General features: G+C 35.4%; 1 protein-coding gene across 4 annotated transcripts; it reads right to left on the bottom strand.

Moving 5' to 3' along the window:
- Positions 1-66: 66 nt before the first annotated feature.
- Positions 67-18,388, bottom strand: spdya (speedy/RINGO cell cycle regulator family member A). Of its 4 annotated transcripts, none has more exons than XM_082143115.1 (16): positions 18,250-18,388; positions 18,003-18,112; positions 17,787-17,873; positions 15,967-17,430; positions 15,424-15,515; positions 5,380-5,451; positions 4,302-5,076; positions 4,082-4,194; positions 3,921-4,004; positions 2,957-3,832; positions 2,443-2,686; positions 2,237-2,295; positions 2,023-2,108; positions 1,007-1,178; positions 624-909; positions 67-440 (listed from the first exon to the last, which is right to left on the bottom strand). In XM_082143115.1, the coding sequence occupies exons 11-16, from the start codon at positions 2,645-2,647 to the stop codon at positions 379-381; spliced, it is 870 nt and encodes a 289-aa protein (XP_081999241.1). In that variant the 5' UTR covers positions 2,648-2,686; positions 2,957-3,832; positions 3,921-4,004; positions 4,082-4,194; positions 4,302-5,076; positions 5,380-5,451; positions 15,424-15,515; positions 15,967-17,430; positions 17,787-17,873; positions 18,003-18,112; positions 18,250-18,388; the 3' UTR covers positions 67-378. The 4 variants fall into 4 exon arrangements, with proteins under 4 accessions (XP_081999241.1, XP_081999240.1, XP_081999242.1 ...); XM_082143114.1 differs by having other exon boundaries at positions 2,443-2,840; XM_082143116.1 differs by having other exon boundaries at positions 2,443-3,832; positions 15,967-17,075.
- Positions 18,389-19,577: the final 1,189 nt, after the last annotated feature.

Genomic DNA, 19,577 nt, shown 5'->3' on the forward strand with positions numbered 1-19,577 from the left:
TTTCATAGGTGTTCATTCACATTCATATTTATATCAGGCAAATGTTATACTTTAAGACACAGACTCTCTTGACAGTAAGTGCACACTACAGAAATAGAAAAGTACTTTGTACAACAATAACAAATAAATAAATAGTAATGAGGATTATGATACAGTAAAATACATGTACAAACCTTCACATAGTGAGAGGATTTTCTGACACATTTTTTAGATCTTATATGAACAATATACGCGACCATTACTCTTTTCACACCAATGCTGTACATTTCTTTTAAGATCAGTTTAGAGTCTGAAATTCTGTTCTGCCCCTTAGACAGCTGAAGTGCCTCTGATATAGACAACAGGCAAATATGATCGGTTTAATGTTATGCAATCGAGCTACTCCTCATTGATCCAGTCCATCGAATGATCTTGACACATTTCGCTGACCCCATCACTTCCTTTAAATATGCATAAGAGAAAAAAAGCCAATTGTAAATATTTCTACAGAGGGATAAGTACAGATCAAATTAAAGAATTTCAGCTGCAGTGGCCTAAGTAAAAGTACCCATCTGTCATAAAAAGTAGTGGTGCACTCCATAAATTTCCTTTACACCACTAGAGGGCGTCACACACTCATTTACCTGCTGTAGTTGTGCAGTTAAAGGTGTGCTGAGCTTTGGTCATCTTACTGGGCCTTTGTGAAGATTTGGTCTTCGGGGGTCCAGATGAAGAACGAGCCACAGTAGAGGATGGACGAGGCACAGGAACAGCAGAGGTCTTAGCACAGAGAGAACAAGGCTCTGGAGAAGAAGAAGGCCCGCGGGGAATGTGGATCCCCTCACAGTTTTGGTACAACCTCTGAGCACCACTGTGATGCTCTGCACGCTCACGCTGCCAGATGAAATGAGATGGCACAATAGCCATCACCTGCAATCATGCATCAAGCACAAAGTGATTTAGAGCTATTTTTCAGAACCAGAAACTTCTAAAATGATTTACAGTGCATGTTTAGTGAGCTGCGTACCTCCTCACAGCATCGTCTGCTGACAGCAGCTCGGTACTCTATGCGTGCCCACAGTTGGTCTCTTTGCTTTAGGAATCGTGGGAAATTTTTCCTCCAGCTTTTTCCCAGAGCCCATGGGAAGATCTCATATTTGGTCTCCTCCTCATCCTCTTCCATTGTGTTTGCCAGATAGCTAGAGTATGAAAAATGTAACACACAGACTCTAGGAATTAAGGTTGTACCCATAAATAGGACTTCTCTGTTGTGCTCATAATAACATATTGCAGTTCTATTGAAGAACTTTACCATAGCTAAGCCCAAGTACAACCCTACATACTGTAAATACAGAAAAATGCTAGAGTAAAAACCTGTTAGTTGGTTAACTGCAAGTTACCTTACCATTTATCATGAAAAATTGTAAATGGTTAACCACATATGTAAACATTTTTGGCCTCTGGAAGTAAAAAATATGAATTGCAGAATTAATTACCAAATAATTTACAGTTAAAAACAGTAAAAGGCATTCCCAGAAGTCCCTGTATGACATCACATAATTTTTTTAAGTTTTGTCTCCTCCAATTTTTGTTATCTGGAATGTATTAGGGTGTTTCTATGCTACATTTTGTGTTATTTAGTTAATATTTTTTTGCATTATTATTTTAAGTGTTAGCCTGACTGTTTTGTCTGACCCTGTGCACCATCTAATGAGTTTTGACCATGTTTTATGGACACTTACAATGAACTCTGATTCATCATGTGGCTTTCAATTGTACACACATTGTTGTTATTATGGTGGTTATCAGAACACTTTAAGGTAAAATGCAGATTTGGGTAGTTCAAAATAGGTATAGGCCTATTAACATTCTATAAAATAAAATAAAATGGTGATAGGTTGTAAAATATGCATGCATCCTGTAAAACACTGTCACTGTATTTTTACAGAGAATTTCTAACAACCACAGCTGCTATTTTTTTATGATAAATTTAACAGGATATTTTTTACAGTGTACAGAACATGCACATAATGATCAACTCACAGGGCAAGGAAGAAGTTCATTCTGTTGTGTTCAGTGAGACTGAAACGAGCCCTCCTGAAGTACACAAATGTCATAGCCAACAAATACTATAATAGATAAAGACATACACAACTGGGTTTAGACAGCTGAATATATACAATTTTCTAAATTCAACAACGAGAACAATCTATAAACCACTCAATATTAATAAATACACCAAAATACGTCTTGCTACCTTGTCCGTAAGTTTGCAGCAGCAGTCCATCCACAGAAAGTCCTGTATTAGATCATCATCTGAGCAGACAGCAAATCAAAGCGTTATTATTCCACGGAATTATATATATAAGTTATATCTTGATTTAAACTGGTAATAAACCTGATATAAAAGTGACCAGTGTAACACAGAGGTTTAATTTTGTTCAGAAGGATTCCTGAACCCACCGAACAGTCTGAAGAAGGCGGCCATCTCCTGCCTCTGGATCAGCAGGGTCGGGCCGGTCTTCCTGCGAGGCTGCTGAGATGAAGACTCCGGCTGGTTCCGACCCGTTGGGGTCGGCCTCGTTCTCCGCGGGCCTCGCCGGATCTGCAGGCTGTGAGTAGGTCCAGATGGGGCGGTTTCGGCCCATGGTCGGCTCAGTTTAATCATGTTTCAATTATTAAATCAGCCGATATTACAGAACTGCCACTGTGTAAATAGTATCATTATATGATTATTCGATGTTTATTTTAGTATGAATGGCAAGTGTATTTCGTTATTTATTGAATTCCTGTTTGTTTATAAGTTAATCACAGACTTTTGCTACATATACAATTTAAAGTGGCGTCTTGAAATCTATCACCTAAAGAAAGATAAGAAAAAGGATTTCTCACCATTACTATCGGACTAAAATATAAATACAAATGTTTAAATGATGTATTTTATATAAGCGAGTTTTCAATTGTTAACCAGATTTACCTCAGTTTAAAAAACCGCGGCTCAGTAATGGCACGCGCATGGTGCCACGCGCTCTCAGGTATGTGTTTCGATAGACTACTGGAATAGGTCAGATTCAATTTTTGCTGTTGTGTTTAGCATTAATAATATTTTTTCTAAAGGTAAATTAAAACTAAATAAACATTTAATAAATATTTCAAAATGGAAGATACGCTATTCGCGCGAGCGCGCACGTGCACCTGCTCTTCCTTGGGGCAGCGCGGGAATCATGTCAGCAGTCACATGGTCAAATATTCTTCAATCAGAGATCAGAACACTTACATGGATATATAAAAGATCAAGTTGGGAATATTTTGGAAAGTCTTTATTTGCATTTAAAAAAACAAACTTGCACATATATTTATACAATTGGTTTTGAAATAGTTTGATAACTCAACTGACTAAATACAACAAAGATCTAATTCAAGTGATTAGTGAACAAAATATACAAATGAAAAGCAGTAGCCAAATGATCCAGTAAACAAATTTATTGCATATTTGCTATTAGATTTAGCTTATGATGATTTATGAATAATGCACTTTTTTTTTCTTTTTCTTTTTTTGATTAGCCTAACACTAGACATTTCCTGTATTTTTGTAGAACATGCTCAGGAAATTAGAGTACATATCCAATAACAGTACTCAAACAGACCATAGCTTGATTTATTCAGATATTTCAAAATTACCATGTTCATTAAGTCAGATCAATAACATTTATTTACACATACTCAAATGCTGACAGGTTTGTTCGCTATTACCAGGAAACAGTAGGTGGAATATCAGGAATTGATATTTATATGCATATTTCTCGCAGATGTGTTCGAGGACTTTCATTGCTTTGCACACAGCCTTTATTTCCTAAAACAAAAACACATTTAATTAAAGCTTGGGCAGGTATTTTCAAGCAAAATATCTGTAATCAATTTAGGTCAAAGTTTTAGTTTACCATTTTAATCTCATGCAGAATTATCCCCTTGATCTCATGAATTGACTTCTTGCAAACCCAGCACGTAATGACGTTCATATCAGACTTCAAGGAAACAAATGTGAACATTAGTAACTTTATATCTGTTTTATTGTATTGCATTAAATAGTGCGTCAGTTTACCTCTATGTTTAATTCACGACTGTTTTTGTCTTCTTCAGGAAAGTTCAGTTCATTACTCTCCAGCATGCTCTTCCAATGTGCTTTGTTAGTAGTGCTGCTACACTCAACAAGAACTGAGCCACAACAACATTTAATGAATATGATTGTAAAAATTAAGTAAAAGCAAATGTGAGACAATGAAAAGAGCCACAGTAGAATTCATATAGTCCTTCAGTCTCACCTGAGCACATGATAAGCAGTCCCAAATGAATAACAGGTGACATGATTCTTCAGATCCTCTCCTTAGAAAAAGCTGCTTGGCTTCTACACGTCTGGGTGATTTTCAGTTATCACTTCTGACACTATCTCTTCTGTGTTTGTCTGTACTCCTCTTTTCTCACAGTTATGTGTATAACGTTGAAGATAATGTCTATGCAAGTCTTTTGAAGTGCTGATGTTCAAGGCACCAAAACCACAGTGGACCAAAGTGTCAAGTTTTAATGGAGCTCCTGTCAGCATTTTCTAACACTGTATGTCTGTTCAGTTCATCACCTAACCATCAGTAATACATACTTAATCAAAGCAGATGTGCAGATTAAATGCTATATTACGCTATAAGTAAAATAGTGTAAATATAAATATTTACACTTATTTACTTTACTTTTTTTACTTTCACTACAGCATTTTTATATTATTACTTTTGTGTTTCAGATGTGAATTTATGTGCTTCCTGTATTTAAAAAAACCAAATGAATCAACTCACACTGCTTTTGCATTTAAAACATTTATTAATGCTTTTGACAAAACAAAGGAAACAATCTTCTCTAAACAGCTGATGTTTTGATTGACTTGTTAAGGATAAATCAATCCTTTACTTTGCACATTTTGTACTTAATGCAGGACATTCGAGGACTTCCTGGGAAATATCCTTTGATGACCAATTTTTTCCCTATTGTGCCAAGTTGTCTACATATTTTCCAGAAATATAGCTTGGGACTGCATACGGAATTTATTTTCTAAGATGGAAAAAAAATAAGATTTTAATAAAAAGTAAACTTGCGTCAGTGTAAGACAATGTAAGACACACAAATAAATTCTCACATTTTCTGTGACTAGTTTCATAAACAAAGTAAATAACAGAGCTGTAGCCATAATATGGCTAATAATACCAAGATATATCCCAGGAGGGCTTAGCAAATCACATTTATAAAAATTATTATATCTTCCTTTTTAAATGAATAAATGAGTTTAAATTCATTGTGTTTTCAACAAACAAACAAAAATTGAAAAACAGATTCAGGAATAAAAGTAGTATTTACCTTGTCAATTGCAGCGTTTATAATGGGTATATATGTCTTTATCATTTTCAAACATATACAACATTTTATGGCCTAGGAAGAGAAATAATAAGGGATGGTTAAAGAAAATCCTTGATAGAATGTATACTCCACACTAATGTCCTCTGAACTTCACCACAGGATTATTTTGTACATATTTTTTACTTTAATTTAAGCGTGAGAGATGACAACATTCTTATATATCCATTTCATTACCTTGGCATTACACAAATCTTCCTTGTTGTCATAGAAGGTGATTGTCTGTATCGTCTCACGACTGGCCTCATATGGAGAACTTTCAGCAGCAGCTGCACAAAATACAACGTCATAAATGTATATAATAACTACATTATAATCTTACAAAATGCGATTCTGGTTTAACATTCCACTGAATTGAATCAGATCCAATAAATGAGTCAAAGCAGTACTAAACCATTACCAATGTCTTACCAAAGAGAATCACGAAGGATCCAACGATACAGGCTAGATACATTGTTCTATAAGAGCACTCTAACCTCTGTTTTTCTTCTTGGTTTTGCTGATATGAGCACACAGACAAAGCTGCTAAATGTAAGTGTTAAGCAAAGTAAGTTGAACCCTCCTCTAACCCTGGACCAACCGTTCATTTGTTCTAATGATATAACAAAAGTATTCAGTTGCTACTCTCTTATTGAATTAAGTTTACAAGTCAATTTCTGTGTTAAACCTCATGGGTCTAGAACAGCAGTCCTGATAGTTCAATGCTAATTACCCAAGTTCTGAAACTTCAACAGTGTTCAAAGTGTGTTTTACATTAGCATACGCCCAAAAGTTCTGTTTACTATTTTTCTTTCTTTCTTTTTTTTAAAAGCTTGACAGCCCTCTGGTCACCATTTACATTCATTGAATGGAAAAGAGAAGTGTTCAGATCCTGACTAACATCTCATAAATTGTAAATGTCAGAATTTTCTACTAAATTGACTACATTTTAAACTATTCTAAACAGCAGCTGAAAAATTCTCTAGGGCTGATAAAGCATTATAGACTCCAATGTCCAGTTACCTGAGAGCAACTGTTTGACTAAGAACGGTGAGGAAACAAAAAAGATCAAGTTTAAAGTCTAAAGCAGCATTTAAAAATAGTTGTATAGAATTTTTTTTTTACCACTATCATAACTTGAATAAATCATTATACATTTTATAATGCTTAACAGATCATAGTTAGTATCTATTCACATAATTAGAAATGTGATAATGCTCTTAATGTGTACTAATTAACTTAAACTTTACATAATGATTAACAGATCATAATTTAATGTAAATTGAAATGCTTTCAAATGTCATTAAACTTTCCATTCATAATATGATCATGCACTTTTTTTTTTTTTTTATCTACAAATGATTTTAACAGATGGTAACAATGTGTCACTGAAGGCAAATTGCTGAACCCATGTGGAGTTTATTAAACAAAATATGTAAACAAACATGGACTGGACTCTTACCAACATCAGTAACAGGGAACAAAGCTAGACAAGATACAATGGTAACATGAGGGCTATTTATATACAAGGACTAATCACTAAACAAGGTACACCTGTGAAAAATCAAACCATGAACCAATAAGAACACAGGACACATGACCAGAGCAACCAATCAGAACATGACACATGAAGGAGAAGCACAAGACATGATCACATGATTGCAAGTGAGGAGCAAGAGAGGCACATGACAAACATGAAGCATAACAAAGAATTACAAAATAAAGGACATAAAACATAAACATGAAACAAACCCAGACGCAACACAACGATTAAATATCAATACATATAATGATTAACAGATAATTTTAAAGTCCCCTGTAGTCAATAATTTTATCCCTTAAAACTCATCTTTGATCACCAAAATTACATATTTAAAGGTTGTTTTTTTTGTAAAAAAAAATCTAGATGCCTTGAAATAGTTTGAATATAAATCTACACTCTCAATTAGTATACGCAATTCTATGACTATGCAAATTAGCCCCACCTCCACTCACTTGCCTGCAAAACCGGAGGCTGCATTTTCAGGACCCCAGTTCTAGGACCGCATTTCTAGGACCCTAGGTTTTTAGTGACAACGCCACCTACCGAATTAGAGGACCAGCGAAGATGGATGACAATCAGAGTGTGAGTATCAAATGCGAATCAATTTTTATTTGTTTAACTTTAAAAACAATTGGGATGCATTTCATTGGAAAGTTAACGTAGCCAACGTGATGGTGATTTGCTAAATAGTCTTGCATGCATAGTGTTGAGAATTCCTATGGATAACATGACGTAGGCAGTCATGGGAGGAGCTAAGTCTCCTCTTAATGATTGATAAATTACTATTGTTTGGTGTGTTGGTGTGTGCCATATGCAATGGAAGCAGACTGTCCTTTCTTTCTCTCCTAATGAGAGCCTTTGTTGAGTTGATGTGTTCCTGACAATGTAAGTTTGTGCTCTTTTGATTTGTTTCATAATGTTAATTTTTGAGATTCTGTTTGGGTCTAATTCTGAAATGTTCTATGTGATTATGATTCTTATGTTTCAGAGTTCTTACTATTTTGATATTAAATTGTTTAGTATTGGGTTATGTGATTAATGATTTATTAGTTGAAGTTCTATGGTGTTAATTATATTTAAGATTCTGTTTGTTGTTTATTTGTTTATAGAAACCATACAAATCTGATTCCCATTCTACTCTATGGCCTGATTCACGAGCTGTTACAATAAATGAGTATGGACTGAGTACTGGACCTCTGTGTTTTAATGGACACACCATCCTGGTAGCACATTTCCTGAACTAAACATTCCCAAACTTTACACATAGCCATCATATATTAGCCTCTGCTGTAAAATGAATTGTTAGCACATTCATTTAACGGAACTGTTGCATAAGTCTGTGTTGACTTGTTGACAGCACAATAAACTGTAACATGTTTGTTCTGAAAGCTTGTTAATTACTCATTGTTTTTCCATTTTAATTCAGTTAAAATAATCTTAATGTTTTCACTGTCACGTGCTCACAGTCAGCCTGTTTAACGTTACTCACAATACATGTTATGAGTACGTCTCTTCATTTTGACATGGTTTTATAATGTTGGTTGAGACATGACATTTTAATAGTCAGACATAACAGAGAGGACATCATAATAATTGACTTTATAATGTTGGTTGAGACATGACATTTTAATAGTCAGACAGACATAACAGAGAGGACATCATAATAATTGACTGTTAAAATACCATGTGTTAGATTTGTCATTTACTGTGTATTGTACTCTATATGAAGTACTTTCAAGGACACTGCTCAGGGTAGGCAATAGAATGACCAAAGAGAAATAAATTGGTTAAGTACTAGGCTTAGGCCTAATTTATGTTTATTTATATGTGGATGGATGGATGGATGGATGGATGGATGGATGGATGGATGGATGGATGGATGGATGGATGGATGGATGGATGGAATTTCTAATCAGATTTCTTGCATCTCTCTATTATAATTTTTTTTCTCAGTTCAGATGGGCTTTATTGACATGAGTGTTTCTAGAACCTTTGTTCCCACAACATAATTTTTTTTCCAAATCTTTGAACAGTATGCAATAATAGTATTATGAACATTAATTGGAATGAAGATTGATATTATTTTTGTGTCATATATGTGTGTGCACTCTGTGGTAACTAAAATCTTTTAAATATGAAATTTAAAATTGGAGAGTAGAACATGTTCAACTAAATGTTCCTTATTTAATTCACTTCTCTTTCTCTCTCTTAGGAGTCAGTGATGATGTTGTCCATGAAGTTATGTCTATGTGGTTCACGTCATGAACATTTGTATTTGTGTGTGTGTTCAAGTTCAGTTGTTATATATTATTTTGTAAAATATACACAATCTTAAATCTACCCCCAGAGTCATCCTTGTCTTCCCTCTGTACTTGAATGTGGTCGATCTAGTGACTGAAAAGACTGTAACATGATTCCTTGTTTATTTTACTTGAGTTATTATATTATGCTACTTAGACCCAATAATCTTTTCAACATTCCTAGGAACCAGGTTTAGTTGCAATAAAGTAGTATTTGGGTGTAATAAAACTTTAAATAAAACTCTAATGTAGTTAAAACTGGGTGGAAATACTGCCTTGGTGGCACTTTTTTCGGTCCTCTAAAACTAGGGTCCTGGGACTGCGGTTCTCCAACTCGGTAGGTGGCGCTGTCACAAACTAGGGTCCTAGATATGGGGTCCTGAAAATGCGGCCTCCGCATAGACAGTATAAGAAATGGACAGAGTCATCTCATTGGAACTCAATTGAGGCAAGTGAAGCCCATTTTCAGCGATTTTTTAGGACTTCCGTTCCTGACGCGCAGACTCAAACTGAGCTTGACGACGTATATGTGACGTGAGCAACCCGTCTGTCTTCTAGTGGCTGTGGCATGAGAAATCTGAATCATTCCCTTCCGAATCTTGCAGAGACGGAGAGCGTGAGTAGGAGGTATCCATGAGCTAGGAGCAGGAGAAACTTTTGCTAGGTATTCTGATTAATTATTTTGTCATTTTGCCTCCACATCTCCCCGATTGCCCGCGAGCTTCTCCTCCCGTCAATACGGTAATCTCTCTACTGTGCGACAGAGAGTCGTGTGGTTATGACGCAATCGTTAGCCTACTTTTACAAAAACTGTTTTTACGGGGCCATAACATAAGCTACAAGGTAATGGGGCATTTTATACATTGTTGTGTTTCTTTAGAAATAAATAATGGACAAATGGAGTCTTTAAACGCCTCAGATGTAAAGTTATTCGCTGTCAAAGTGACGCCAAAATGAATGGGATTCAATGGGATGCTAACAGCAGGTGAAGTTCTGCTACAAGATGGTGGCACGCGGCCGGCTTCAACTTCCGGTCGACTTACTTCCCGCTTGGGCCTCCGGGACTGCAGACGGATAATATTGGCACACCAGGGCTGCGTTCAGCCCCCTATGGTTCAGCCCCAACACAAAGTTGCACAACATTTTTTTTAAATGGAAACGGTGGTACGTTGAACACCCTGTTCTGATGACTCATGAGTTGCAACTATGGCAGCTGAGAAGGCCATTCTTTGTGTTCTTTTTGAAGAATTTTTCGCAGCCTGATGAAACCGGTATAAATACGTGTTTAATACTGTAAAATACGCTCGATGTTACAGTCACTGCCCTTGCCGTCCATAATAAAAGAGAACATCCCAATCGAGTGAAGGGATTTGTGGAATCTGTGGTTCCAAATTATTGTGATCCAACATTTGCCTCGTATTTCAGGTGAAGGATAATCCACTTCTTACCTCCGAGACTGTGTTATGATCTATAATTCAGTTGTTCTCAATCCTGGTCCTGGGGACCCACAGCTCTGCACATTTTATATGTCTCCTTTATCTGACACACCCAGTTCAGTTCATAGAGCTCTTTCCTAACGAGATGATGATCTGAATCAGGTGTGTTAAATGAGGGAGACATACAAACTGTGCAGAGCTGTGGGTCCCCAGGATTGAGAACCACTGATCTATATGACCTTATTATTTTTATTGTGAGTATTCACCCTTCGCATGGTGTTTGATTGACAGGCGATCTGACCAATCATAATCCACCAGCCGCCGAATCCACCATTTTTGTCCGACAAAGCAGTCAGGAGAGTTATTAACGTTGGAGGATTTGAACTTGAAAAACGGAGTGTACTGACGTCTTTTCAACATTCCTTCTTATGTTGATTCATGTTTATTTGATGCTAAAAATGAACTAGAGGGAAGAGATGATCGGTTCATGAGCAACTTTAACTGAGGTGCTACAGAAATCTGTCAGACACATTAAAGAGCCACAAAACGGTTTTTATTGTTCAAACTTCTTAACAAAAAATTACAAAATTTGAAAGTTGAGACTTTGTTTCATATAAAAGAAGTAACCTGGTCTGTCCTTTCTGTCAGCACGTTGACAGTGTTCTCTCTGCTCCGCGATGTATTTTTCTCTGCGTGAGAACATGGTGTAGAGTGAGAGCGGCGTGGCTTGTCGGACATAGCAACAGTAACTATAGGGGGCGGGTCTTTGCGAACTGTCAATTAGGCTTATCATTATTGCTAAAACTGTTGATATGCTATATTTTTACTATAAAACTCTTAAGACAAACATGCCTTCTAATATCTTCAATTGTTGCGTATACCGAGCTGCAGTGGACACATTTGTACGACTGTACTTGGACCCACTGTCTCTATAATACCGCGTGGTTTACATACATGTTGCTGCTGAGTGGGTTGACATTTTTGACACACCCACCAAACAAGAGGAAACGTATCTCAAACCCCGTTGCACACCGTTTCCAGGAAACATATCGTTCAACCCGGAAACTGTAGCAAAACGTTGCACACCGGTTTGAGCTTGAACGTGCCCCTGCTCAGAGATCCACTCATTGACGATCACACATTGACGTGATTGGTCAAAGGGTAGTTTGTGACGTCAGAAACACCAGCGATTTCAAACCACGTTTTTGAGACTGTCTTTGGTTCACTGCATGCGCCACGTATTACGTCATAACGTTGGAAAGGTCACGAAAAAAAAAGAAGAAAATAATAATAATAAATTAAAACAAAGATGTCGGACGATGTTGAAGTTGGAAGAGAAAATGAGATGGAATTTTTCGCCCTTCCCTACCTTTTGGAACCGGAGTACACAGACAAATAACTTGATGATGAGATAACTTGAAAATAAGATGACGTGACTCGTGACCTTTCCAATGTGATGACGCAATGTGTGGCGCGTTGCAGACCAGCACAAGATGAACAATTGTGGTAAAAAAGTATATACATTTAATTTTTTGGGGGGAAAATGACTGATCGTTTCACTAGATAAGACCCCATTCCTCAGCAGGGATCATGCAGAGCCCTTTGAAACTGCATTGATTTGAACTTCAACATTCTGGTTGCCATTGAAGTCCATTGTGTGTAGAAAAATCCTGAAATGTTTTCCTAAAAAAACGTAATTTCTTTTCCACTGAAGAAAGAAAGACATGGACATCTTGGATGGCACTGGGGTGAGAAATTTTCATTTTGAGGTGAACTAAATATTATTCATTAACTCATAACTTAACCACAGTCTGTAAAGGTCATACATTTTGGTCTTCATTTGTTGTGGTGTGTATTTTTTATTAAATTTTTTACAAATCATGTATTCATTAATTTTTCATGTTTTTGCAGTACCCAATCTAAAGTTGAAACTATTCATCATTTGTAAATGTTTATAAATGTTTACTATTAATCATTTAGTACCTTTATGTGCATTGAACTTTTAGCTACTGTAACAATGTTTGTGTAAAGGGCAGTTAGTTAAGTTTAGCCAAATGATTGTGAAAGACATAACACCACGACGTAATTGTAATTTAGGTGCAAAACATGTTTTATTGCCTTAACAGATGGTACTATATCCTTAAACAGGATATTCCTTGAATCTTACATCAACAGGAGAAATACATTTTAAAGAAAATACTTGTTCATTTATCAAAACAGTGTAATATAAATGGTTTAAACGGTGTTCCCTTACAGTAATCAAGCTGACCCCTGTACACTGTTGACCCCTTAACCAACCCTTAAACCTACTCATACCAAACCTGTCCCTAACCTTACCCGTATCACACCTCAATAAGTGCAAGAGTATTTTGCAATAGAACATGAACACAACAAGTACTACCTAACAATTTATTTATTTATTTATTGACGTAAGTACATAAGACACCTAATTTAAAATGGGACCAGTCATTTTTATATTGTTCAATTTTCTGTTGAACATCTGGATCACTCATAGCTACCAAACAACTTTTTGCATTTGTACATAAATGTAAAAAAGTGCATTAGGTAATGAAGTTTAAAGGCATTTGATTTGAAGTGCATGATCAAATGATTTGAAAGTTTAATGACATTTGTATGCAAGTACATGAAATAATGTACATGTTAATCAATCAACATGTAATGTTTAATAAGTTCATTAAAAATGAGTAAACATTAACAAGCACAGTAGGCCTATCTCATATTTCTAGCTATGCGAATATATATTAACTAATGATCTGTTAAGCATATAATGCTTGTTAATGATATATTAATGAAAGTTATTATGAAGTGTTACCATATCAGAGCAATAACATTTATTTACACATGCTCAAATGCTGACAGGTTTGTTCACTATTACCAGGAAACAGTAGGTGGAATATCAGGAATTGATATTTATGTGCATATTTCTTGCAGATGTGTTCGAGGACTTTCATTGCTTTGCACACAGCCTTTATTTCCTAAAACAAAAACACATTTAATTAAAGGTTGGGCAGGTATTTTCAAGCAAAATATCTGTAATCAATTTAGGTAGAAGAAAGTTTTAGTTTACCTTTTTAATCTCATGCAGAATTATCCCCTTGATCTCATGAATTGACTTCTTGCAAACCCAGCACGTAATGACGTTCATATCAGACTTCAAGGAAACAAATGTGAACATTAGTAACTTTATATCTGTTTTATTGTATTGCATTACATAGTGCGTCAGTTTACCTCTATGTTTAATTCACGACTGTTTTTGTCTTCTTCAGGAAAGTTCAGTTCATTACTCTCCAGCATGCTCTTCCAATGTGCTTTGTTAGTAGTGCTGCTACACTCAACAAGAACTGAGCCACAACAACATTTATGTGCAGGATTTAATGAATATGTATGATTGTAAAAATTAAGTAAAAGCAAATGTGAGATAATGAAAAGAGCCACAGTAGAAGTTTGAAGTTAAATTCATATAGTCCTTCAGTCTCACCTGAGCACATGATAAGCAGTCCCAAATGAATAACAGGTGACATGATTCTTCAGATCCTGTCCTTAGAAAAAGCTGCTTGGCTTCTATACGTCTGGGTGATTTTCAGTTATCACTTCTGACACTATCTCTTCTGTGTTTGTCTGTACTCCTCTTTTCTCACAGTTATGTGTATAACGTTGAAGATAATGTCTACGCAAGTCTTTTGAAGTGCTGATGTTCAGGGCACCAAAACCACAGTGGACCAAAGTGTCAAGTTTTAATGGAGCTCCTGTCAGCATTTTCTAACACTGTATGTCTGTTCAGTTCATCACCTAACCATCAGTAATACATACTTAATCAAAGCAGATGTGCAGATTAAATGCTAGATTACGCTATAAGTCAAATAGTGTAAAATAACCATCAGCATTATTAGGTTATTACTTTTGTGTTTCAGATGTGAATTTATGTGCTTCCTTTTTTTGCATTTTAGATGTATATTTAAAAAAACAAATGAATCATCAACTCACACTGCTTAAAACCTTTATTACCTTATGCTTTTGACAAAACAAAGGAAACAATCTTCTCTAAACAGCCGATATTTGATTGACTTGTTAGTTTAGGTTTATTCAGTCCTTTACTTTGCACATTTTGTACTTAAAACAGGACTTTAGAGGATTTAGATATACTTTCAAGACCTTCATTTTCAACTTTTTGGCAAGTTTTATACATTTTATTCTGAGAAATTTGTTGGCATTGCATACAGAACGCACGTTCTGAGAGAGAAAACAAAAAATAAGATGGTTTTAATAAAAAGTAAACTTACATCAGTGTAAGACAATGTAAGACACACAAATACATTTCTTCACATTTTCTGTGAATAGTTTCATAAACAAATAACAGAGCTGTAGCCATAATATGGCTAATAAGAAATATCCCTTGAGGGCTTAGCAAATCACATTTATAAATCTTTTTAAATGAATATATGAGTTTAAATTCATTGTGTTTTCAACAAACAAACAAAAATGGAAAAACAGGAATAAAAGTAGTATTTACCTTGTTAATTAGAGCGTATATAATGGGTATATATGTCTTTATCATTTTCAAACATATACAACATTTTATGGCCATCTAGGAAGAGAAATAATAAGGGATGGTTATCTAGAAAATCCTCTGAAATTCACCACAGGATTATTATTATTTTTTTATTTTTTTTACTTTAATTTATTTTATTATATATATCCATTTCATTACCTTGGCATTACACAAATCTTCCTTGTTGTCATAGAAGGTGATTGTCTGTACCGTCTCACGACTGGCCTCATATGGAGAACTTTCAGTAGCAGCTGCACAAAATATAACTTAATATATATATATATATATATATATATATATATATATATATATATATATATATATATATATATATATATATATATATATATATATATATGAAGAGTTCAGATGCAAAAGCCTCTAAGTGCCATCTGAAATTTTCTTCTAGAATGATCATTTTTATCAAGCTCGTATATTTAAGTTCAGTTATTTCACTTAAATGACAATTAATAGGTAATTTTCATTGCCATTTAAGTGAAATAACTGAACTTAAATATACAAGCTTGATCAAAATTATTATTCTAGAAGAAAATTTCAGACGGCACTTAGAGGCTTTTGCATCTGAACTCTTCATATATAACTATTATAATCATAACTGACAAAATTCGATTCTGGTTTAACATTGCAAGGTAATCAAATCAAACAAATGAGTCAAAGCAGTACTAAAACATTATTTCTTACCAAAGAGAATCACGAAGGATCCAACGACACAGGCTAGATACATTGTTCTATAAGAGCACTCTAACCTAGTTTTTTTTTTTCTTTCTTTGGTTTTGCTGATATGAGCACACAGACAAAGCTGCTAAACGTAAGTGTTAAGCAAAGTAAGTTGAACCCTCCTCTAACCCTGGACAACCGTTCATTTGTTCTAATGATATAACAAAAGTATTCAGTTGCTACTCGTTGCTGATCTCTATTATTGAATTAAGTTTACAAGTCAGTTTCTGCGTTAAAACTCATGGGTCTAGAACCGCAGTCCTGATAGATCAATGCTAATTAAACTTCAACAGTGTTCAAAGTTTACTCACTTTATTTGTTATTTTTGAGGCTTGACAGCCCTGTGGTTACATTAACTTTCATTGAATGGAAATCATCAGTGTTATCAAATCCTCACTAACATAATAATAAATTATGTCATAATGTTCTACTATTCTACTAAATTGACAACATTTTAAAACTATTCTACAGCACCTAAAAAACTCTCTTGGGTTGATAAAGCATCATAAACTCCAATAATGGAGCAAACAAAAAGTTTTAAGTCTAAAGCACCTTTTGAAAAAAATATTTATTTCATAGAATTGCTTATTTTACATTGATTACATTACATTAATTAATTGTGATGGTTGATTATTGGTATTATTGGTATTACTGCTTCGTGTGTCTTTGCTAAGGGAAGAGAAAACAACTTTAATGCAAATTTTTATTTATTTATTACTATCAACAGAAAATAACTAGAAGTAGAAAGTCACATGAAAATGATTAGATTTTTAATGTGTAATTTATGTAAAACATAACACAATCTTACACCACAGGATCCACAAAAAAAGCATCTTCAGTACAATAAGCATCCATATTATACAATTATATTTTAAAGGGATTAAACATAACTTTTAATTGCATTTGTTGATCTTATCGTCTCTGTAATCACATAACCTCATCACTCTGCAGGTGGCTATAGGAGTACCTCCAGGAAAAAAGGTCCTCATTATGGAATGTTTGTATCCGTTGGCTACAGAATAGCAGAAGGAACGCACAAGGGCAGTCCTTTTAGCGCATGTTTTATTGATTTTCTGAAAAGCATAAAGGAAAACAGAAGACCCTATAGGTGGCAAACATTCAAGTTGAAAATACACATGGCAGTGGACTGATACTCAACTAACAATTTTCTCTCAAATAATGAAAAACAGCTTCGATCATTTTAAAAACAGATTACAATGAAGTTAGCTAGTAACAGTCAATGTAAATGTATCCCTTCTACAGCCATTGTCACAGTTGTTACTAGCATAACTTTATCTTCAAACATGTGGCCCTTGCACTCCCACCAGGGAAGAGTTTGTGCAGGATGATGTCCCGATATCTCCCTGCACGCTGCAAGCAGATCTTTCGAAAACCCTCAATGAATTTGTAACAGACATTGTTTATCTTCTGTAAAATGACAGGGAAAAAATTTACAAAATAGAACTTTATGATTAAACAGACACAACTGTTCGCTAAAAAGCTTATATTCCTTTTCATTATTAATTAAATGTCCTTGTGTGACACAAGCTGTCAATGAATAAATTCACATTGAAGTTACTTCTCACAATTCATATAATACTCATTTGATTAAATTGGATAATCACAATTAGCCTACTTTACTCCAGAATAAGAAGTTAAATTTGAGCTTTTTCTCCATTATAGTAAAGTTTGTGAATTGCTATTGTGTCCCATCATTATATGTATTGATTATATAGCCATTAGAGCCATAAGAAAAAAATTGTTCTGAGACAACTGAACATTACCTTTGTAATCTTTTGATTAACTGCTGTCTTAGTTCGTCTTATTGCCTCTTGGCATACGCAACAGAAGATGATGTTCGGGCGCTTTCTCTGCATGCGAGGAATGGGGAATGAGGTAAAAAAAATCAGAATAATGAAAGTCAGTGACATGAACGAGTGAGTCTTATGCAAAGTGGCCGTAGTAATGTACGAGTATAAATGACAAAGTGTTGTACGTACTGATAAGTCATTTCCATAGTCGTCCGTCAAACTGTGTACGTTTTCAGAATGTGAAGGCATCTCTGGCTCCCACCAAACTGAAAGAGCTTCATTTTCACTCTCTGCTAGGGCTTTCCATTAAAAGAAAATGATAAAATCATTATTTTAATTCACATAAACTGAATGATGATAAAGTCTTGTGATTCCCATAGTAAGTAAATCAAATCAAATCAGTATTGTCAGGAATATCACAAATGATGTATCTTACCTGAGCAAGAGATCAGAAAAACAAAATAAACTATTGATAACATTGTATCAGATTCAGCAACTGATTCCCTCTCTTTCCTTTTTGCTTACTTATTAGGCTCTCACCAGCCTCTCTCTCTCTCTCTCTCTCCCTCTCTCTCTCCCCCCCCCCCCCCCCCCCCCCTCTCTCTCTCTCTCTCTTTCTCCCTCTCTCTCTCTCTCTCTCTCTCTTACTGTGCAGAGGCACAACAGACCAGTGTCAAAGAACTAAAAATGTGACATTGTTACAACTAAATACATTGGTTTCTAATTTCTAAAATCATGTCATTGGAGTCACTGCAATGTGATTAGGATGAACATTCTTGCATGTGCAACAGTATTAATATCATACAGAAAATAAAAAGAACATGAGACAACATGCACTTAAAGTAGGAAGTCAATGTTTATTATTATTTATTATTATTAATTATTATTATTTATTATTTTTATATCTTTTATTTCATTTTTATTATTATTTTATTTTTGTTTTATTTTGTCTGAAACTGTGTTAGCAGTTTTTTTCTTCTGAAGAGTTAAAACTGTTTACTCATGTCCTGTAAATAAGCTGACAGAAATGTAAAAAATACCACAACACCACAGTGCTAAACGGTTGCTTTATCTTTTGTTGCTTTGTTTGAGAGGCACTATAGGCCTATCTACTGTTTTTCTTTTAGCAAGTGAATAACACATGAGAAAATGCAGCAGAAGCAAGTACAGGTTTTTTTGGATTGCTAATGCACAATTCATGAAACAATTCACCATTTTCTCAGAACTCCAAACTGGAGCTGACGTACTCTCTAGTTACTTGAATGTTAATTTTTCGACCATAAGCCGTCTCCAAAGGCGTTTCAAAGAGAGAGAGAGAGACAGAGGGGTCCGAATCCATGCCCAGGCAGCCAGGGTGGCCTGGCCCATCCCGGTTCGAGGATCGTAGACAGGGCCAGAGGTTCAGCGTCGCCTCTCGCGCTCCTTCTCCTCCTCCAACAAGGAGTAGGTCGCAGAGAAGGCACGACTCAAGGAAGAAGAGGGAACTGAGGGATCCCAGCGTCAGTGAAGGATCCCCTTCCTCTGAGGGTGAATAACAACCATCCTCTCCTCTCTTCTTCCTTTCCCCACTATTTTCTTTCCCCCAGGCGTTTCCTACATCTGGCCTGAGGCCTGGACCGATGATGATATTTTCCAATTAAATGGAATGCTTCTGACGGTCTGAAGTCGGGCTTGGTAGTGAGTGGCGCCTTTCTAGCTTTTGGGTTGTAGGCCTTCATTTTAAGAATAGATCATTTAGGCTGCCGCTCTACGAGCAGCAGGATG

Source organism: Leuciscus leuciscus (assembly GCF_965113295.1).
Source record: "Leuciscus leuciscus genome assembly, chromosome: 17".
Classification (NCBI taxonomy): domain Eukaryota; kingdom Metazoa; phylum Chordata; class Actinopteri; order Cypriniformes; family Leuciscidae; genus Leuciscus; species Leuciscus leuciscus.

Bases quoted from the DNA above. Each gene is read 5' to 3' on its own strand.
- spdya (XM_082143116.1), bottom strand. From the start codon at position 2,647: ATGATTAAACTGAGCCGACCATGGGCCGAAACCGCCCCATCTGGACCT. The intron at 2,296-2,442 runs GTGGGTTCAGGA...CTGTCTGCTCAG, and splicing joins CGCCTTCTTCAGACTGTTCG to ATGATGATCTAATACAGGAC. The intron at 2,109-2,236 runs GTAGCAAGACGT...TATCTATTATAG, and splicing joins GCTGCAAACTTACGGACAAG to TATTTGTTGGCTATGACATT.